Raw genomic sequence first — 16,467 nt, 5'->3', positions numbered from 1 at the left:
GTTGTTGTATACTGGGTACCACATACAGTACAGCACCAGTATCTGTACCTGTTCATACAGTATAGCACCAGTACATACAGTACAGTATACAAATGTCCAACAGTCAAAACCCCATCATGGCTCCACCAGCAAGAAGAAAGAAATATGAAGCCAGTTTCAAACTTAAAGTTGTAAACTTTGCCATGGAACATAATAACTGCGCTGCTGCAAGACAATATGGAGTAACAGAAAAGATGGTTCGGGACTGGAAAGCAAATGAAAAAGCATTAAAGAGTATGCCAAGGGGTAAGTGTGCATTAAGAAGAGGCACTCCACATTGGCCAGAACTCGAAAAACATGTAGCAGACATGGTGAATGAGCATCGCCAAAACGGTTATGTAGTGACACGAAATAAAATACATTTGTTTGCACTTCAGTGGGCCAAATCTAACCCAGATCACAGCAACAGATTTAAGGCCACTGTATCCTGGTGTACTAGATTCATGGGAAGGCATAATATGGTACTGAGGCAAAAGATGAAAATTGCCCCAAAATTACCTGCAGATCTTGATAGCAAAGTAAATAGTTTCCATCGATACGTAATACAACAGCGCACTAAACATGGCTATGCGTTAAGTAGTATTGGAAATATGGATGAAACTCCAATGAATTTTGATATGGTTGGAAATAAAACTGTCCATCAAAAAGGTGAAAAAACAATTTTAATTAAAACAAGAGGACATGAGAAGTCCAGTTTTACAGTGGTACTAGGATGCACAGCTGATGGCGCCAAACTGAGACCAATGATTATTTTTAAAAGAAAAACAATGCCGAAATTCAAGTTCCCTGTTGGTTGTTTTGTACATGTGAATGAAAAAGGCTGGATGGATGAAGAAGGGGTAAAGCTATGGCTTGATAATGTATGGAGCAGGCGACCAGGTGGACTTATTCAAAAATGTAGTCTACTGGTGTGGGATATGTTCAGGGCTCATTTAACTCCCAGCACCAAGCAAATGCTTGCAAGACTAAACACAGATGCGGCAGTTATTCCTGCAGGATTGACATCGTTGGTACAGCCACTGGATGTGTGCCTAAACAAGCCATTTAAAGATCGCATTCAAGAACAGTGGAATGAATGGATGGTTAGCGGCGAAAAGTCATTCACAAAAGGAGGAAACATGCGTGCGCCACAGTTGGATGTTTTGTGCAAGTTTGTCATAAAAGCCTGGAATGATATTGATGCAGAAACAGTAATCAAGTCTTTCAAGAAGTGTGGCATATCAAATTCATTAGATGGTATGGAGGACGACTACTTGTGGCAAGATGAAGAGGAAGCCGAAGCTGAGACCACACCATCTGATACGGAATTCGATCCATACGATGACTGCCTTACAAATGTATCACAAGATGTCATTGATGTACTTATGATATCAGATGACGAACAGGAGGATTTTGAAGGCTTTTAAAGGGAAACTGTCACGCCAGCAAAACCTGTAAAAATACCGTAGCTTGCAGTTACGATGGGCGTTGCTAACTCGCCAGGGACTTGCCCGGCACTTGCTCTCTCTCTCTTGTTTGTTATCTTCCTCCTATCATCATCAGTTCCAGTTTGGTTGACAGCTTAGAAAACAAACAGCATGGCAGCTCCCATGGGTTTATTGTCTTATCCTTCCTTTCAGCTTTAGAGTGAATTAGGAAAAGTTTAATCCACTTGCACTGTTTTATGTTTACATGTTTGATGACAAATAGCCTTATGTTTATAAGTGACAGTTTTCCTGCTAAGTACCTGTATGTCATAAGCATTTGAATTAAAATTACCATATTGAAATCAAATCTGATGTTTTTTTAATTTTTTTTTTGGTGTGCGTTGGAAGAGGGGTAGTCTTATACGGCGAGTATATCCCAAACTCTATATTTTAACTGGAAAAGTTGGGGGTCGTCTTCTACGCCCAGTCGTCTTCTACGCCGGAAAATATGGTAAATTAAAGTCAGAGTTATAGTTTAAAAGTACCTTAGTTCACTTAAGTTTAAACTAAATGTTATATTTACTACTGGATTGTGTAAACAGCATTAAATCTTTAAAATCCACACCTATTAAAATCAGTTCACCATTCAGAAGACAGAGACTCTGAAAAGAAAATTGATTTATTCATTCAAGTTTACTCTTTCTTGCAGCAGACACCATCAAAATCTGGCATTAAAATTATCAATAAGGAAACAATGAGCCAATTTGATTACATGTTACAAGAGAATCCTCCTAACTGGGACATCTTGTGGAGAGCATATCATCCTACTTTAGAATCATAGAATATCTCATCTAGTCCAACCCCCTGCTCAAAGCAGGACCAATTCCCAGCTAAATCATCCCAGCCAGGGCTTTGTCAAGCCGGGCCTTAAAAACCTCCAAGGAAGGAGACTCCACCACCTCCCTAGGTAACGCATTCCAGTGTTTCACCACCCTCCTAGTGAAATAGTTTTTCCTGATATCCAACCTGGACCTCCCCCACTGCAACTTGAGACCATTGCTCCTTGTTCTGTCATCTGCCACCACTGAGAACAGCCGAGCTCCATCCTCTTTGGAACCCCCCTTCAGATAGTTGAAGGCTGCTATCAAATCCCCCCTCATTCTTCTCTTCTGGAGACTAAACAATCCCAGTTCCCTCAGCCTCTCCTCATAAGTCATGTGCTCCAGACCCCTAATCATTTTTGTTGCCCTCCGCTGGACTCTTTCCAATTTTTCCACATCCTTCTTGTAGTGTGGGGCCCAAAACTGGACATAGTATTCCAGATGAGGCCTCACCAATGTTGAATAAAGGGGAATGATCACGTTCCTCGATCTGCTGGCAATGCCCCTACTTATACAACCCAAAATGCCGTTAGCCTTCTTGGCAACAAGAGCACACTGTTGACTCATATCCAGCTTCTCGTCCACTGTGACCCCAGGTCCTTTTCTGCAGAACTGCTACCTAGCCATTCGGTCCCTAGTCTGTAGCAGTGCATGGGATTCTTCCGTCCTAAGTGCAGGACTCTGCACTTGTCCTTGTTGAACCTCATCAGGTTTTTTTCGGCCCAATCCTCTAATTTGTCTAGGTCCCTCTGTATCCGATCCCTACCCTCTAGTGTATCTACTACGCCTCCTAGTTTAGTGTCATCTGCAAACTTGCCGAGAGTGCAGTCCACACCATCCTCCAGATCATTAATAAAGATATTAAACAAAACCGGCCCCAGGACCGACCCTTGGGGCACTCCGCTTGAAACCGGCTGCCAACTAGACATGGAGCCATTGATCACTACCCGTTGAGCCCGACGATCTAGCCAGCTTTCTATCCACCTTACAGTCCATTCATCCAGCCCATACTTCTTTAACTTGGAGGCAAGAATACTGTGGGAGACCGTATCAAAAGCTTTGCTAAAGTCAAGGAATAACACATCCATTGCTTTCCCCTCATCCACAGAGCCAGTTATCTCATCATACTTTAACTTCTAAATAAAGGGAAAAGACCATTTTAAAACTCTTCAGACACTTTAAAGATTAAATTCTGTGAACTATCAACTTATTTTATCTATTAATGCATTAGAATACAAGATCTTAAGATTCAAGAGCTGTTTAAACACTACATAACCCTTTGGCACTGCCCAAGCGTGTCCTATGAAAGTGTAATTTTTGCAACTACTGTCCTGAACATATCTTAATGGTATTAAAAGGCAGAATTGTCCTAGGGCACATCCCAATAAAGTGGTTTCAGTTAGACATGTCTGTATTAAGTGGCATATATTGCATATTTCTCCACAATTGTAGTAACGGCTGAAAGTAACACTGTCAAATATGAAGGCACATGGGAAACTGGGTAAAGAACTCATTCGCTATTGCCACACGAGTCAGTTAAAGATCGATAATTAGAAAGATATGCTTCCATCCTTCTCCTCATCCCACCCCACTCTGGACACCCAACCACTCTGGAAAAGGGAGAAGGCAAACATTGATCAACCTCAGGCAAAGGATACCAATATCTTAAATCAGAAAGCTGTTTTTAAGAAGAAATGAACCGGTGAAGAAAAAAGTTTAACCTTGATCTAAGGCCTAGTCTTCACTTACCGGCTGGTCCGGCGGCACGCCATCGATGTTCTGGGATCGGTTTATCGCGTCTGGTTAAGACGCGATAAATCGATCCCGGATCGATTCCGGAAGTACTCACAATCGGCGCCGGTACTCCAGCTCGCCGAGAGGAGTACGCGGCGTCGACGGGGGGAGACTTCCGGCCGCGTCTGGACCGCGGTAAGTCCGGACTAAGGTACTTCGAATTCAGCTACGTTATTAACGTAGCTGAATTTGCGTACCTTAGTCCGAAGTCCGGACTAAGTGGGGACCAGCCCTAAGATGAATAGGAGACAACTCTCCACACTAGTTTGTTACATCAATTGCTTTTAATCCCGTTAGAGCATACTGTACCAACTGCTTGGAAGGGATTGCTTTAGAGTAGTTAGTATGCATAGGTTCCAGTCAGGTGGTGCATAACTGATGCTCTTGGGCCTCCCGCCCAGAAGAGTCCTAGAGCCTACAGTCCACAGGTCTACACAACAATGAAACAGCCCAACAGCCTGAGCCCAGCAAGTCCAAGGGTTTTTCTTTGTTGTGCAGACATACCCTGAAGGGCAACACATCCTTAGGAGTGAAGTTAGGCCATGATCTGGCACAGCACTTACATATGTGCATAATATTCAGCACCTGAGTATCCCCATTGAAACTAATGCTTTGTCAGATTGGGGCCTTAGTGAATGCATGGCTAAGTAGTACTCTGCAATGACACTGTATAGTCACTGGACTAGAATGAAAATTGTTACAGACAGTGGGTCATAAGGGCAATGGGAGTGGAGGCTCCAGCATGGCAATGGGGAGCCACTGGCTGCACAGAAGTCAGTGGGATCACCCTGCAGCCCCCTTCCCCGCCCCAGGACACAGGCTCGGCAGTGAGGCTGCACCCAACCCTGACACAGCACTATGGCCAGGCCTACCCCAGAAACATCCCAGGGCTCTGCCCCTCCACACAGGGTACACAATAGCGAGGACAGAGTCTCCCAGCCCTGGCCCCCCTCACCCCAATCCAGATGTGGGGCAAGCAAGCTCAGCCCAACAGGATCCAAGTGTGGAAGGGCTTAGTGTAGGGGGTATCCACATGTGGGGTCAGAAAGTTCTGTGGGGGGCAATCTGGGTGTGGGCGGGTGAGCGGGGGGACAAGAGTCTGAACACGAAGGGGTTTGTTGAAACGTCCAGGGGAATAGGATTCTGCGGGGGGGGGGGGGGTGTCCAAGTGAAGGTGACAGGGGCTCAGCAGGAGGCTTTGGGTGAAACTGGTTGGGGCTTAGTGGGGTTGGGGTTTGAATGCAGGGGGTGGGGCTCAGTGAACAGCTCTCCATACAATGACCCCTCTCCCTGTGGCTGGGGATCAAAGTGGAGGAGGGGGAGTGCAGAGCTTTCTGCAACCAGGAGAGGTTTCTGGGGGTGGGTCTGACCCAGCCAGGACTAAAGGCTGGAGCCTGGTGCACTTTAGGAGCCACTGGTTGGGGCATCCCCAGCCCTGTTTTTCCCAGCTCCGACCACACCGCAATAGTGAGCCAAAAGGATAGTCTCTCACACGTGCACCCAGCCAGCCCTGTCTCCCAAAGCAGTGATTTACATTTCCCCTGGCTGCTCCTGACACCAGAAGCAGACACGTGCTTATGACCACTGCCCATGAGAGGCATGTGAATCATTTCTTCTGCAGGGATTGACTAAAATAAGCAGGGAGCATTAATTCTGCACTTGTGCAGAATTCCCCCAGGACTAATACTGGTTGAGAGAATTGTTAATAGGTCTGAGGGAAAGCACTGGTGGTTCTTGTCTACTCAGTAGCTGCTTTCCATTAACTAAAGCTAAGCCTGTAAAAGCAGACAGCAACTTAGTGCCTATTTTAAACTACAAGCCAAATATGTAGGCTTAGGCTTCAAAAGTAGTCCAAAGCAGATTTTTCTCAGCTCTAAAATTGCAGCTTGTGTTTCTAGGAACCATGGTGATCCTTGTTTTCATGACTTTTACACTAGACTACCACCACAGCCTCTACCAGGGGCTCCAATTATCTACGTATTATAAAGTTAAATAAAATGCCTTGAAAACTAGTTGTAGATGCCATTGCGTTGTGCAAAAGCTGAGTTTCTCTCATGCTTATGAAGGGCAGGACTCTACATTCAGTGCACTAGAGCAGTGGTTTTAAAACTTTTTTTCTGGCAACCCAGTTGAAGGAAACTGTTGATGCCCGCAACCCAACGGAGCTGAGGATGAGGGGTTTGGGATGTGGGAGGGAGCTCTAGGCTGGGGCAGGGGGTTGGGGTATGGGTGGGGGCTGAGGGATTTGGGGTGCAGGAGGGGGGTCCAGATTTGGGGGTACTCAGGGCTGGGGTGCACCCTCTTGGATGGGCCCAGAGATGAGGGGGCTGGGGTGCAGGAAGTGGGGCTCAGGGCTGGGGATTGGGGCACAGTGTTACCACCAGCAGCTCCTGGTCAGCAGCGCAACCGGGGTGCAGAGGCAGGCTTCCTGCCTGTCCTGGCACTGCAAACCACACTGCATGCCGGAAGCGGCCGGCAGGTCCGGATCCTAGGCAGAGGCGTGCAAGCGGCTCCCCCTCGCAGGCACCACCACCCCCAGCTTCCCCAGAGTGTGGAGCCGGTGCTCGGGGTGGGAGCAGCACGCGGAGCCCCATGGTCCTCCTGCCTACGAGCCGGACATGCTGCTGGCCACTTCCGGGTAGGAACTACTAGTTTTACTACAAGTTTTTACTGCCCAACCTCTAGTGTCCCTGGGTGCTGAGCAAGGCGACCCAGTGCCTTGCATTACGTGACCCAGTATTGGGTCACGATCCAAACTTTGAAAACCACTGCACTAGAGGCCTCATAATGCCTTAAACAGTAGGAGACTAACCTATGTAAGGAACCACCTTCCTCCTGTCAATAGTATTTGGACAATTTGATCATCCCCACAAAAAGTACCAAGGCAGTTGAGGGCCCAATGACTCTGGAGTGTTCTCACAAGAAAAGGAATATTGTGACACCTTCTGCATGTTGAAGATATTCTTTTTGAGCTTGTATGTTTAAGGGATAAGTAACTAGACAGGGCTCTTTTAGGCCATGTCTTTTTTTATTTTTTTAGCTTTTCTGATTAACTGAAAAGCCTCTAGGCCTTGCCATGTAATATTTTAGTTAACACAAACATCCAAGTCGTCTGACTAGAACACTACAATCTGAGAAATGCAATTGAATATTTTTACAAGCTTTAGTTAGGCCAATTTACTGTATACTTTACATGAAATCTCTTTAAACACAAATTTGATAAATGGTACAAATAAATCCTATTAAATGCAAACCAATGAAGTGTAACAATAGATGATTAAAATACTAAAACAGAAAACTGAACACTTTTTCCATCACCAGAACTTCAATGTCATCACTAGAAGTTCTTACAATGTTACAAGTAAGTTTGCTGGAATACTTTCACTTAAATTCTGATCTTACTGGTTAACTAGCAATCTTTAAATGACCAAGGACTACCATTATAAATAGGGCCCTACCAAATTCATGGTCCATTTTGGTCAATTTCAGTCATAGGATTTTTAAAATGATAAATTTCATGATTTCAGCTATTTAAATCTGAAATTTCAAAGTATTGTAATTGTAGGGGTCCTGATTAAAAAAGGAGTTGTAGGGAGGTGGCAAGGTTATTGGGGGGGGGGGGCATTTGCAGTACTGCTACCCTTACTTCTGTGCTGCTGCTGGCTGTGGCTCCTCTGCCTTCAGAGATGAGCAGCTGGAGAGTGGCAGCTGCTGACTTGAGGGCCCAGCTCTGCAGGCAGCAGCACAGAAGAAAAGGTGGCAATACTATACCATTCCATACCATACCATCCTTACTTCTGTGCATCACCGCTAGCAGCAGCACAGAAGTAAGGGTGACATGGTATGGTATTGCTGCCCTTACCTTTAGATTTGGGAAACGCCCCCAATTTGAGAAAAGCTGGTCTCCCCTGTGATATATGTATAGTATAGGATAAAAGCACACAAAAGACCAGATTTCACAGGGGGAGACTAGATTTCACTGTACTTGACATGTTTTTCATGGCCGTTAATTTGGTAAGGCCCTAATTATAAACAGTTAAAAATAATAATGTAATGGCATCTGAATTAATAGGACCCTACCTAATGGACCTTTCATTCCAATAAGGAGTGGCAGAGTACACCGAAAGACTTTTGGCTTTTCCTTGAGCAGTCTACTAGATCTTTTTCAGTCTGGTGAGAACATTATGCCTATCCTTATAAATGAGGTACCAAATGTTATTTTAAAAGAGCGATTATGAAATTGCAAGAATTGTTGCTAGGCTTTTACTACTTTTAAGTTACTAGTAATAAGATTATTCCAAATACAATACATGGACATAAATTTAAAATTTCAGAGCATGTTTAATTTAGTTTTAGAGTTTACATTTCACTGTATTGTTTCATAAATTGAATATGATTGTGTACTGCTTTTCACAAGACCTGTGGCTGCATCACCTGCAGGGATTCCATTCTCCATTTATGAAAACAAACATGAAGTAGGCAGATTGGCTGTTCAATATTTAGATAGTAAAATGCTACTATTCCCAAAATAGGTCCAGTCTATCACTGCAATGCTTTAAAGAGATTAAAGGACAAATTCTACCTTCAGATACGTAGCATGCAACACACACTGAATTCAATGGCTTTGTCTCCACAGCAAATGTTAGTACCTGTCGTGCAGCTGCACCGATCATGGGAACTGTATAAGCAATAGTAGAGACAGGGTTCAGGTATTTTTTACTTGGGCAGCATTTTTATTGTATTGGTAAAAATACTTGATTTCCATCTACACTAGACTTTAGCACCAACCCTACTTCACTCTTGCTGTAAGACAAATACAGTAAAAGCTCTTATCTGGCACTTCACCAACCGGCAAGCTCTATAAACCGGAATTTCTGATCTGCACTGAAAGCTTGGTTTATAGTGCGGTTGGAGTGGGGCCGGCAGAGGGCTGGGGCATGGGAAGGGCTGCAGGTCGTGCTCTGGAAGGGAGTTTGGATCCAGGAGGGAGCTTGGGGTAGAGGGTTGCGGTGTGGGAGGGGCTCAGGGTGCTGGATTGGGGGGGGGAGCGCTCACCTCCAGCAGCTCCCTACAAGCAGCTCCCCGACCCAGCTGCTGCTGACAGAGGCATGGCCAGGCGGCTCTGCAGGAATGCTGCCTCTGTCCCCCCTCCCCAAGCACTGACTCCGTGGCTCCCAGCCCATTGGCCGAGAACTGCAGCTAATGGGAGCTGCGGGAGGTGGTGCCTGCAGATGGAGGCAGCATGCCTGCGTGCAGAGCTGCCTGGCTGTGCCTCCGCCAGGAGCGGCAGGGTCAGGGAGCCACTGGAGGTAAGTGACCCCCCACCCATCTGGCACCCTGAGCCCCCTCCCACAACTCAACCCCCTGCCCCAAGCTCCCTCCCAGACCCAAACTCCCTCCCAGAGCCCGTGCCCCACAGCCCATGACCTGCATCCCCCCACATACACACTCCAAACTCCTTCCTCCGAGTTAACCGGCATTTTTAACTTACTGGCACCCCCAGTTGCCCCAGCATGCCGGTTAAATAAAAGCTTTTACTGTAGCTTACTGTAGCTTTACTGTTTTTCTCTATTTACAATGAGAACTGACCGCCTGTCAAAACTATTCCTAACTAAGAAATTATGTTGATAGAAGTTAACAAGTTTTTATAGACATCCTATATTACATTAACATGACTATTCAAATCTGTGGAATGCCTACTTACCAGCACAGTATTCACGGTAAGTCTAAAGAGACAGGCACAAAGGATGTTACAATATATCTCATCCATCCTTTTTAAGAATCAATGTCAACTTAACATGGTTCTTCCAAAAAACACACAAACACACACACACAAAAACACACACTGAACAGAATAAAAGTGAATTACCCAGAAGAGAGGGAAAGAAGAGTATAAGGCAGTTAACACTAACGGTATGTCTACATTTGCAGAGTTTTTGCACTGTAAGTTTCACTGGTGATAGAGAACCAGTGAAAGTACAGCACTGGTTTGTGTATTCACTTAATTCTTCAGCCATCAGACTGTGTTTACATTAGCAGCACTTCCATCGCTGATGAGAGTAGCCGTTCTAGGGCAGCTATCCCACAGTGCAGCTCTCTACATTTTGAGGATGAGTCTTGTGGGAAGGGGGGGAGTGATTGGGGGCATCCTGATCCCTGCACAGCCTCCTCGCCCCAAACACTGATCAGCTCCAGTAGCTCAACATTGCTCCAAGCAGGGGATCATTTGCTCAGTGGAGCAGGAATTGTCACCTGGCCAAATGATAAGTGAGCACTTGTCAAAAAAACATGAAGGGGAGTTTCAAAGTTCCAGGGGCTTTACAGAGGGAGGGATGGATATCTGTTTACCTGGCATCAGAGCAGCAGAGCTGATGGCCAGAGTGGTCACCAAGGCACTATGAGATATCCTCCAGAGGCTAAAAGCCGTGTAAACAGAAAGGATGTGTCTTCACTTGCACACATCACCGCAAAAGCATCACAGGTAAGAGCTGTACGCCTCTTGTGGAGGTGGGTTTGTTTTTGTTTTTTTTTTTGCACTGTAACACTTCTGAGTTTCACCTCAAAAAGTCATTGACAAGTGTTTTTGCACAAAAAGGGACATTTTCCGCTTTAAATGGCAAGTGCAGACGTGCCCAAAGACAGAAAAAACAGTTAAATGGTGAGACTGAGTAAAAAGAAATACTGAAATAGAAGCTAATTGCATTTGCAATATGAAGAAAGTTTAAACTAAATTCAAAGCACTAACACTGAACACAACTGAATACTTCCTGAAACACCCTTATCTGTTTTCAGTGCATGCAATGAATTTTTATTTTTCAAGTGTCAGTGTGGGTGGTGCAGAGAAAGAACATGTTTTAGAAACATTGACAAACACCGTTCAGTAAGAAGTCCGGTGGCACCTTAAAGACTAACAGATTTATTTGGACATAAGCTTTCGTGGGTAAAAAACCTCACTTCTTCATTGCATGTATCTGAAGAAGTGAGGTTTTTTACCCACGAAAGCTTATGCCCAAATAAATCTGTTAGTCTTTAAGGTGCCACCGGACTCCTTGTTGTTTTTGTGGATACAGATGAACACGGCTACCTCCTGATACCATTCAGCAGAAATCTGAAATTGGCCCAGAAAATTAAATAAGTGAAACTATTTCAGTTTAATTAAGTTGTATGGCTCTTTTTTAAAGTTACAAGAAATAACACTCTTAATATTGTTCTTTCACAATTTTTGACAAGCACTATAGCACTATGAGAACCTGCTGCTTTGAGTCATAGTATCACAGGGTTAGAAAGAACCCAGGGCAATCTAGTCCAACCCCTGCCAAGATACAGAATTTGTTGAGTCATAACACAACCAAGGAAATGTTATTCTTGTTGCTAGATTAATTTGATCTTGCTAACTTTACTAATGTGTAATCTTTTGTACCTCTAGAAATTGTATTCAGCCACCCCTTCCTTGTCTCTCATTGTATACTAACCACAGTAAGAGATATTTATGTATTTTCTAAGTCTTCTGTAAAAAGAAATAACAGATGCAATTCATATCTACATTCAACAGCTCTGGATTTCATATGTTCCAAAAATAAGTTTATGAACAACTATTCATGCCGTTTCTCCAAACTGATATGAAAAAAGCGTGTTCAATACTTTTTGTACAAATACATTTTTTTTTCTGATTGGAGAGAAGGAAAGCTGAGTAAATGAAGTGAAAAATTAATTTATTTGCATTAGATGCTTTAATTCAAAAGGTAACTGGGCTCAGTGCAAGGGTAACTAGGTGAAATTCTACAGCTTGTTATGCAGGAGCCCAGACTATCTAATGGTCCCTTTCTAGCCTTAAAGCCTATCAATGGCAATATCAACCTATTAAGAGAAATATGCATTATGGAGTAGTAGAGACTTCTCTAGTTAAAGTGTTTTCCTATTTTTGAGAAAAGAGAACTCCATTCAAACATTCATCAATTCAACTCTTCAAGCAATGTAATGAATTATTTTATATCATCTACAACTGTTTTTCATAACCAAGAATGGCTTTTCAAATCATTCTGTAGTACACTGGAATTATTTCCTTACAATGACCCTTTAATCCAAAAGTGTCTTTGATATGACATTTCAATCTCAACCTTTCCCTTCACGCATTTGGAAAACAGGGCCCAACTTCTAGTGTGACAGATCTTCTCATTGGCTGCCAATACGCAGGTTGGCTGCCAATGCCCACTCTACAATATTCATGTCTACGGCCAAAGAAGGCCATACAAATTTAATTCTGCCTCCTCTCAGGGCCTGCCCTGCCAGCATGGAGCTACCCGAATCCGTATGATCGCAGTACAGGGCCCAAAGCAGTGATTTATGTAAATACTTTTTATAAGAGGCTCATTTAATCCTCCTGCCCTTTTACTATTTTTACAGCCGGCTCGGAGCCCGCTCCAGACTAGTTTGTGCCTCCCAAACCTACCCCTGGCAGGAGCCAACACTCTTCCCCCCCTGAATTGGCTATAACAGGGGAAGAGGACATTTCCTAGAGTTTATGGCTACAAGAGGCAGAGCCCCGTCTCTCCACCACTCCATGCTCGCCCCTCTAGGGGAGCTGCTCACCCTCCCCCGGATGGGGGTACTCACCCCTGTACCCCCAAGCTGTATTGCCTGGTTTTCCAGGGTGTGCCGGGGCTCTGCGGCGCTTGCTGCGGCGGCTGCCGAAGCGCCTGCTGGCGGGGACAGTTGTTCAGCGCGGCCCCCCGGCTGCCGGATAGCAGGTAATTCATCCCATACGTGCTAGCTTTATTCTCCCGTTTCCTGCGGCCAGGATGATACTGATGCTGTTGCTGCGGGGAGGCGGGCGGAGGTTGGTGCGGGCTGCTCGCCGCGGGCTGCGGGGGCTGGTGCGCGGGGCGCTGGCCGCTCACGCTGTTCACTTTGCTCTCGCTGAAGTTAAAAAACTCCCCGGGTCCAGCCCCGCTGCCGCGAGCCCCGGCCCGGCCACAGGAGGAGCCGCTGCTGCAGGAGCCCGAGGAGGAGAAGCCGGGGCTCTCAGTGCCGGACTCCACAGAGGAGCAGGAGGACGAGGAGGACACGGAGGGGGATTTCTGTAGCCGCCTCCCTCCCTCGCTGCTGCCCCCCACGGAGCCCGCGGCGGGGACTAGCTCAGTCAGCAGGTCCGGGGGCGAGGGCGGCGGGGAGCAGCACAGGCCGTCGCCCCCGGGCGGCCCAAGCCTGGCGTGGCCGCGGGCGGTGGGCGGGGAGGCGGCGGGGTCCAGCGCCGGGGAGTTGAGACAGAGGTAATGCGGAAAGCCGCGGCCGCCCGCGCCCTGCGAGGTCTCCCAGATCTGCATCCACAGCGCATTGGCGGGGCCTTTCTGCTCGGGCTGGATCCAGGCCACGCGGGGATCCATCCACCCCGCCCGCGCCCCCGGCCGGCCCCGCTCGCCGCGGCTCCTCCGCCCGGCGCCGGATCCGGAGCGGCGCTAGACACGCGCCGCGGGCAGCGGCATCAGGAGGGAGGCTCGGCAGGGAGAGCCCGGCTCTGGCGCCCCGTGCTCGAGGTAGGGGAGGCCGCGCGGAGTGGCCCGGCCCGGCTTTGCCTGAAGCGCGGCGGTCGCTGCCCTAATGTGGCGTCCCCTCGCTGGAGCCAGAACCAATAGTGCGCATGCGCAGCAGATTTTAAACCTTCACTGGATACGGCCGCCCTGGCAACCGCCCATGCGCACTGCGAGCGGTGCCGCCTCGCTGGGGGAGGTGGCTCGGAACCTTCCTTCGGCATCTCCTCGCGCGCTCCCGGCGCGTGGAATTTTGGAACCGTTCAGAAAATCCGAGGGGGCGGGTCTTTGCCTTAGTACGCTTGCGCACTGCCGCGTGGAACTGTCTGTAGGTCCGGAGGGAGCCCGGCCCGCGGGGCTGCTGCTGCGGGGTTGGTTTCCCCTGCCCCAGCCGTGCGCTCCCGACACCCTGAGGGGCAGCGGCGTGGGGCGCCCCAGCAGAGCCAGCCCCTCCGCAGTGTTGAGCAAGGGCAGACCCTAGCAGCAGCAGCCTCGGCGTGGCTGGTCCATGCGCCCTACTCACGAGAGCCTTTCTGCAGCATCTCCACCAAGCGCTCTGCCTAACAGTCCCAGTGTAGCCCGTGCTGCCGGTGTAGTGTGTAGGATACCGCTCCGCGTAGTAATGTGCTACCGGTAACACTTATTGATACGTGGAGATTGTACTACGCAGAGCAGTATCGTACACTACACCGGCCCAAGACAGCCCGGGCTGTCGGCGCTATGTTTCACTTCCCACACACAAGGACTATTTTTCACTCACCTCCTGTGAGTAAAGGAAGGTGCATGGGCTGGTACGTTGGAGAGAGCTCTCAGGTTAACCTCACTCTGAGATTTGGATAAATAAAGGCGCACCCCCACCCCAGATAAAACAGTTGCAAACATTCCTTTGGCCTTAAGGAAGTAGGTCCCTTTCTTTGGTGAGATGCTTAAGTGCTTTGTCTTGAATGTACCAAACCACGTGCTTACTTATGCTGAAGTGTTTCAATGGCATAGTAGCTGTTTAAGCATCTAATGGCGTGCAGCTATACAGAGTTACTACTGTAAGCTATATGCATCCGAAGAAGTGGGCTGTAGTCCACGAAAGCTTATGCTCTAATAAATTTGTTAGTCTCTAAGGTGCCACAAGTACTCCTGTTCTTCTTTTTACTGTAAGTCAAACAGCCTGTTAAGCTGCAGCCTGCAGTCAGGGGTGATGACCCTTCAGCACCAGCTCTTGGAGGCACTGAGCCTCCCACAGTCACAATGGGCTGGTTTGCAGAGGTCTGCAGCACTTCTGAAAGGTAGGCTCAATGTTCCCACAGTCCTCAGGGAGTTCAGATGCTGTACAAATCTCATAGGGACAACATGTAGTAAGTGTATTCATGGCCCCACACCAGCTTTTGCTAGCTGAGGTGCAGGGCCAGAGCCCCCGGAAGAGACTGGTGCATTAGCCAGGAGCAGGTTCCTCATGCCTTTCTCCTGCATTGCACCATAGTAAGCATAAATGAGCCCTTCCTTTAACTCAGAAGTTGTAATTATGGTATCAGTCTAAATTTATATTTAAAACAATTTGCTGACCTAATGTCACTGTCCTTACTAATGCAAAACTTTTACTAACTTTAAGGGGCTAGCTAGACCATGGCTCATACCATGGGGGATGGGGAAGCAATCTTTGCAGAGTGGTGACACACACAGGTGGGTGGGAGGAGCCTTGACTTCTTTCAGCCTTATTGAAATTCTGAGAGGCGGGCAGGTGCAAGCCTGCCTATGTCTAAAGGCCCCTCCCCCAGCCGTGTGGGAGGAGCCACTGGACCTGGGAATCAACTGATGATGGGGCAATAACTAAGGAATAACAGGTTCAGGAGTGGGGGGTCATAGGTTCCAAACTAGGGATCCAGAGTGTTAACCCTGCAATGTTAACTATGATAGTGAGGATGGTATAGGCCAGCTATAATTTGCAGCTAATTAGCAGGATTTTGGACCCTTATCTATCACCCAGGTATTAGAAGGGAAAGATAGTGTGCCTCCCTATCCCACGATGCAAATGGATAAAGAAGAGAGAAGAATAAAGTAAACAAATAACAGCTTTTATTTAAACAGATAACTTAATAAGAAACAGTGAGATGTGGTTAGACAGTTTGAGTTTAAAACCCAGGCCCAACCAAATAGGTACTCTGGCAATAAACAAGTAAACCTAAAACCCCAGATACTGCACCATTTCTAGGTGTTGATAGGCAGTAGATGGTACGACACCATTGTCATAGGCAGCTGATGGACCCAGGGTCTCAACCACTTCTTAGAGAGAGATCAAGAGGATATGCTGATACTGATGAGAGGCCTGGCTCTGCAATCACCCAAGGGTGAGCGATCAACAGGACCTCTATACCTTTCTCAGAAAATGATGTGGAATTCAGAGGTAAGCACAATCACAGTTCTTAATGCTGATGTCTTCCTTTACTTTGCAGGTGATGATCTTCTGATCTTCTGGTCCATGTCGCCGCACAAACACAACAGTACTGTGGCTGCCTCCAGGACAGATGGCAACTAGGCAGCGGGTGCTCACAGTTTATCTAGGCACAAGCGCACCAAGGTTCTGAGATAAAATGGGCACCTCCCCTGCTGGAACCTGTTTGAGCCAGGTCTGTGCTGACCGTTAACTGCTTTTCCCGCCAAAATTCCAAAAGGGTGCAAAAACTTCGACTCCATCTTTGTTTAGCTTCTTGTTGAACTGTTGTTTGTCAGGCACGCCATTTTGAATTTCAGACTCCATATCTAATACATGATCAAATACCTTAATCAAATGTAAAGGCATAAAGAATAACTTATTTTAAAGCACAAAAC

At 46.9% G+C, this 16,467-nt stretch overlaps 1 protein-coding gene across 10 annotated transcripts in view; it reads right to left on the bottom strand.

Annotated features, from left to right (window-relative positions):
- TENT4A (terminal nucleotidyltransferase 4A) overlaps nt 1-13,645 on the bottom strand; it is a 117,569-nt gene extending 103,924 nt beyond the window's left edge. For all 10 annotated transcript variants that reach the window (XR_010598519.1, XR_010598517.1, XR_010598520.1 and 7 more), the window contains exon 1: nt 12,734-13,645. Coding sequence is in view for 6 of the 10 variants with exons in the window: in XM_024109622.3 (XP_023965390.3) it covers nt 12,734-13,503 (770 nt within the window). In the remaining 4 variants the exon portion in view is untranslated. The remainder of the gene's footprint in view (nt 1-12,733) is intronic.
- Nucleotides 13,646-16,467: the final 2,822 nt, after the last annotated feature.

Source organism: Chrysemys picta, chromosome 2 (assembly GCF_011386835.1).
Source record: "Chrysemys picta bellii isolate R12L10 chromosome 2, ASM1138683v2, whole genome shotgun sequence".
In the NCBI taxonomy this organism is placed as follows: Eukaryota; Metazoa; Chordata; order Testudines; family Emydidae; genus Chrysemys; species Chrysemys picta.
This window is presented reverse-complemented; position numbering and strand designations above follow the sequence as displayed.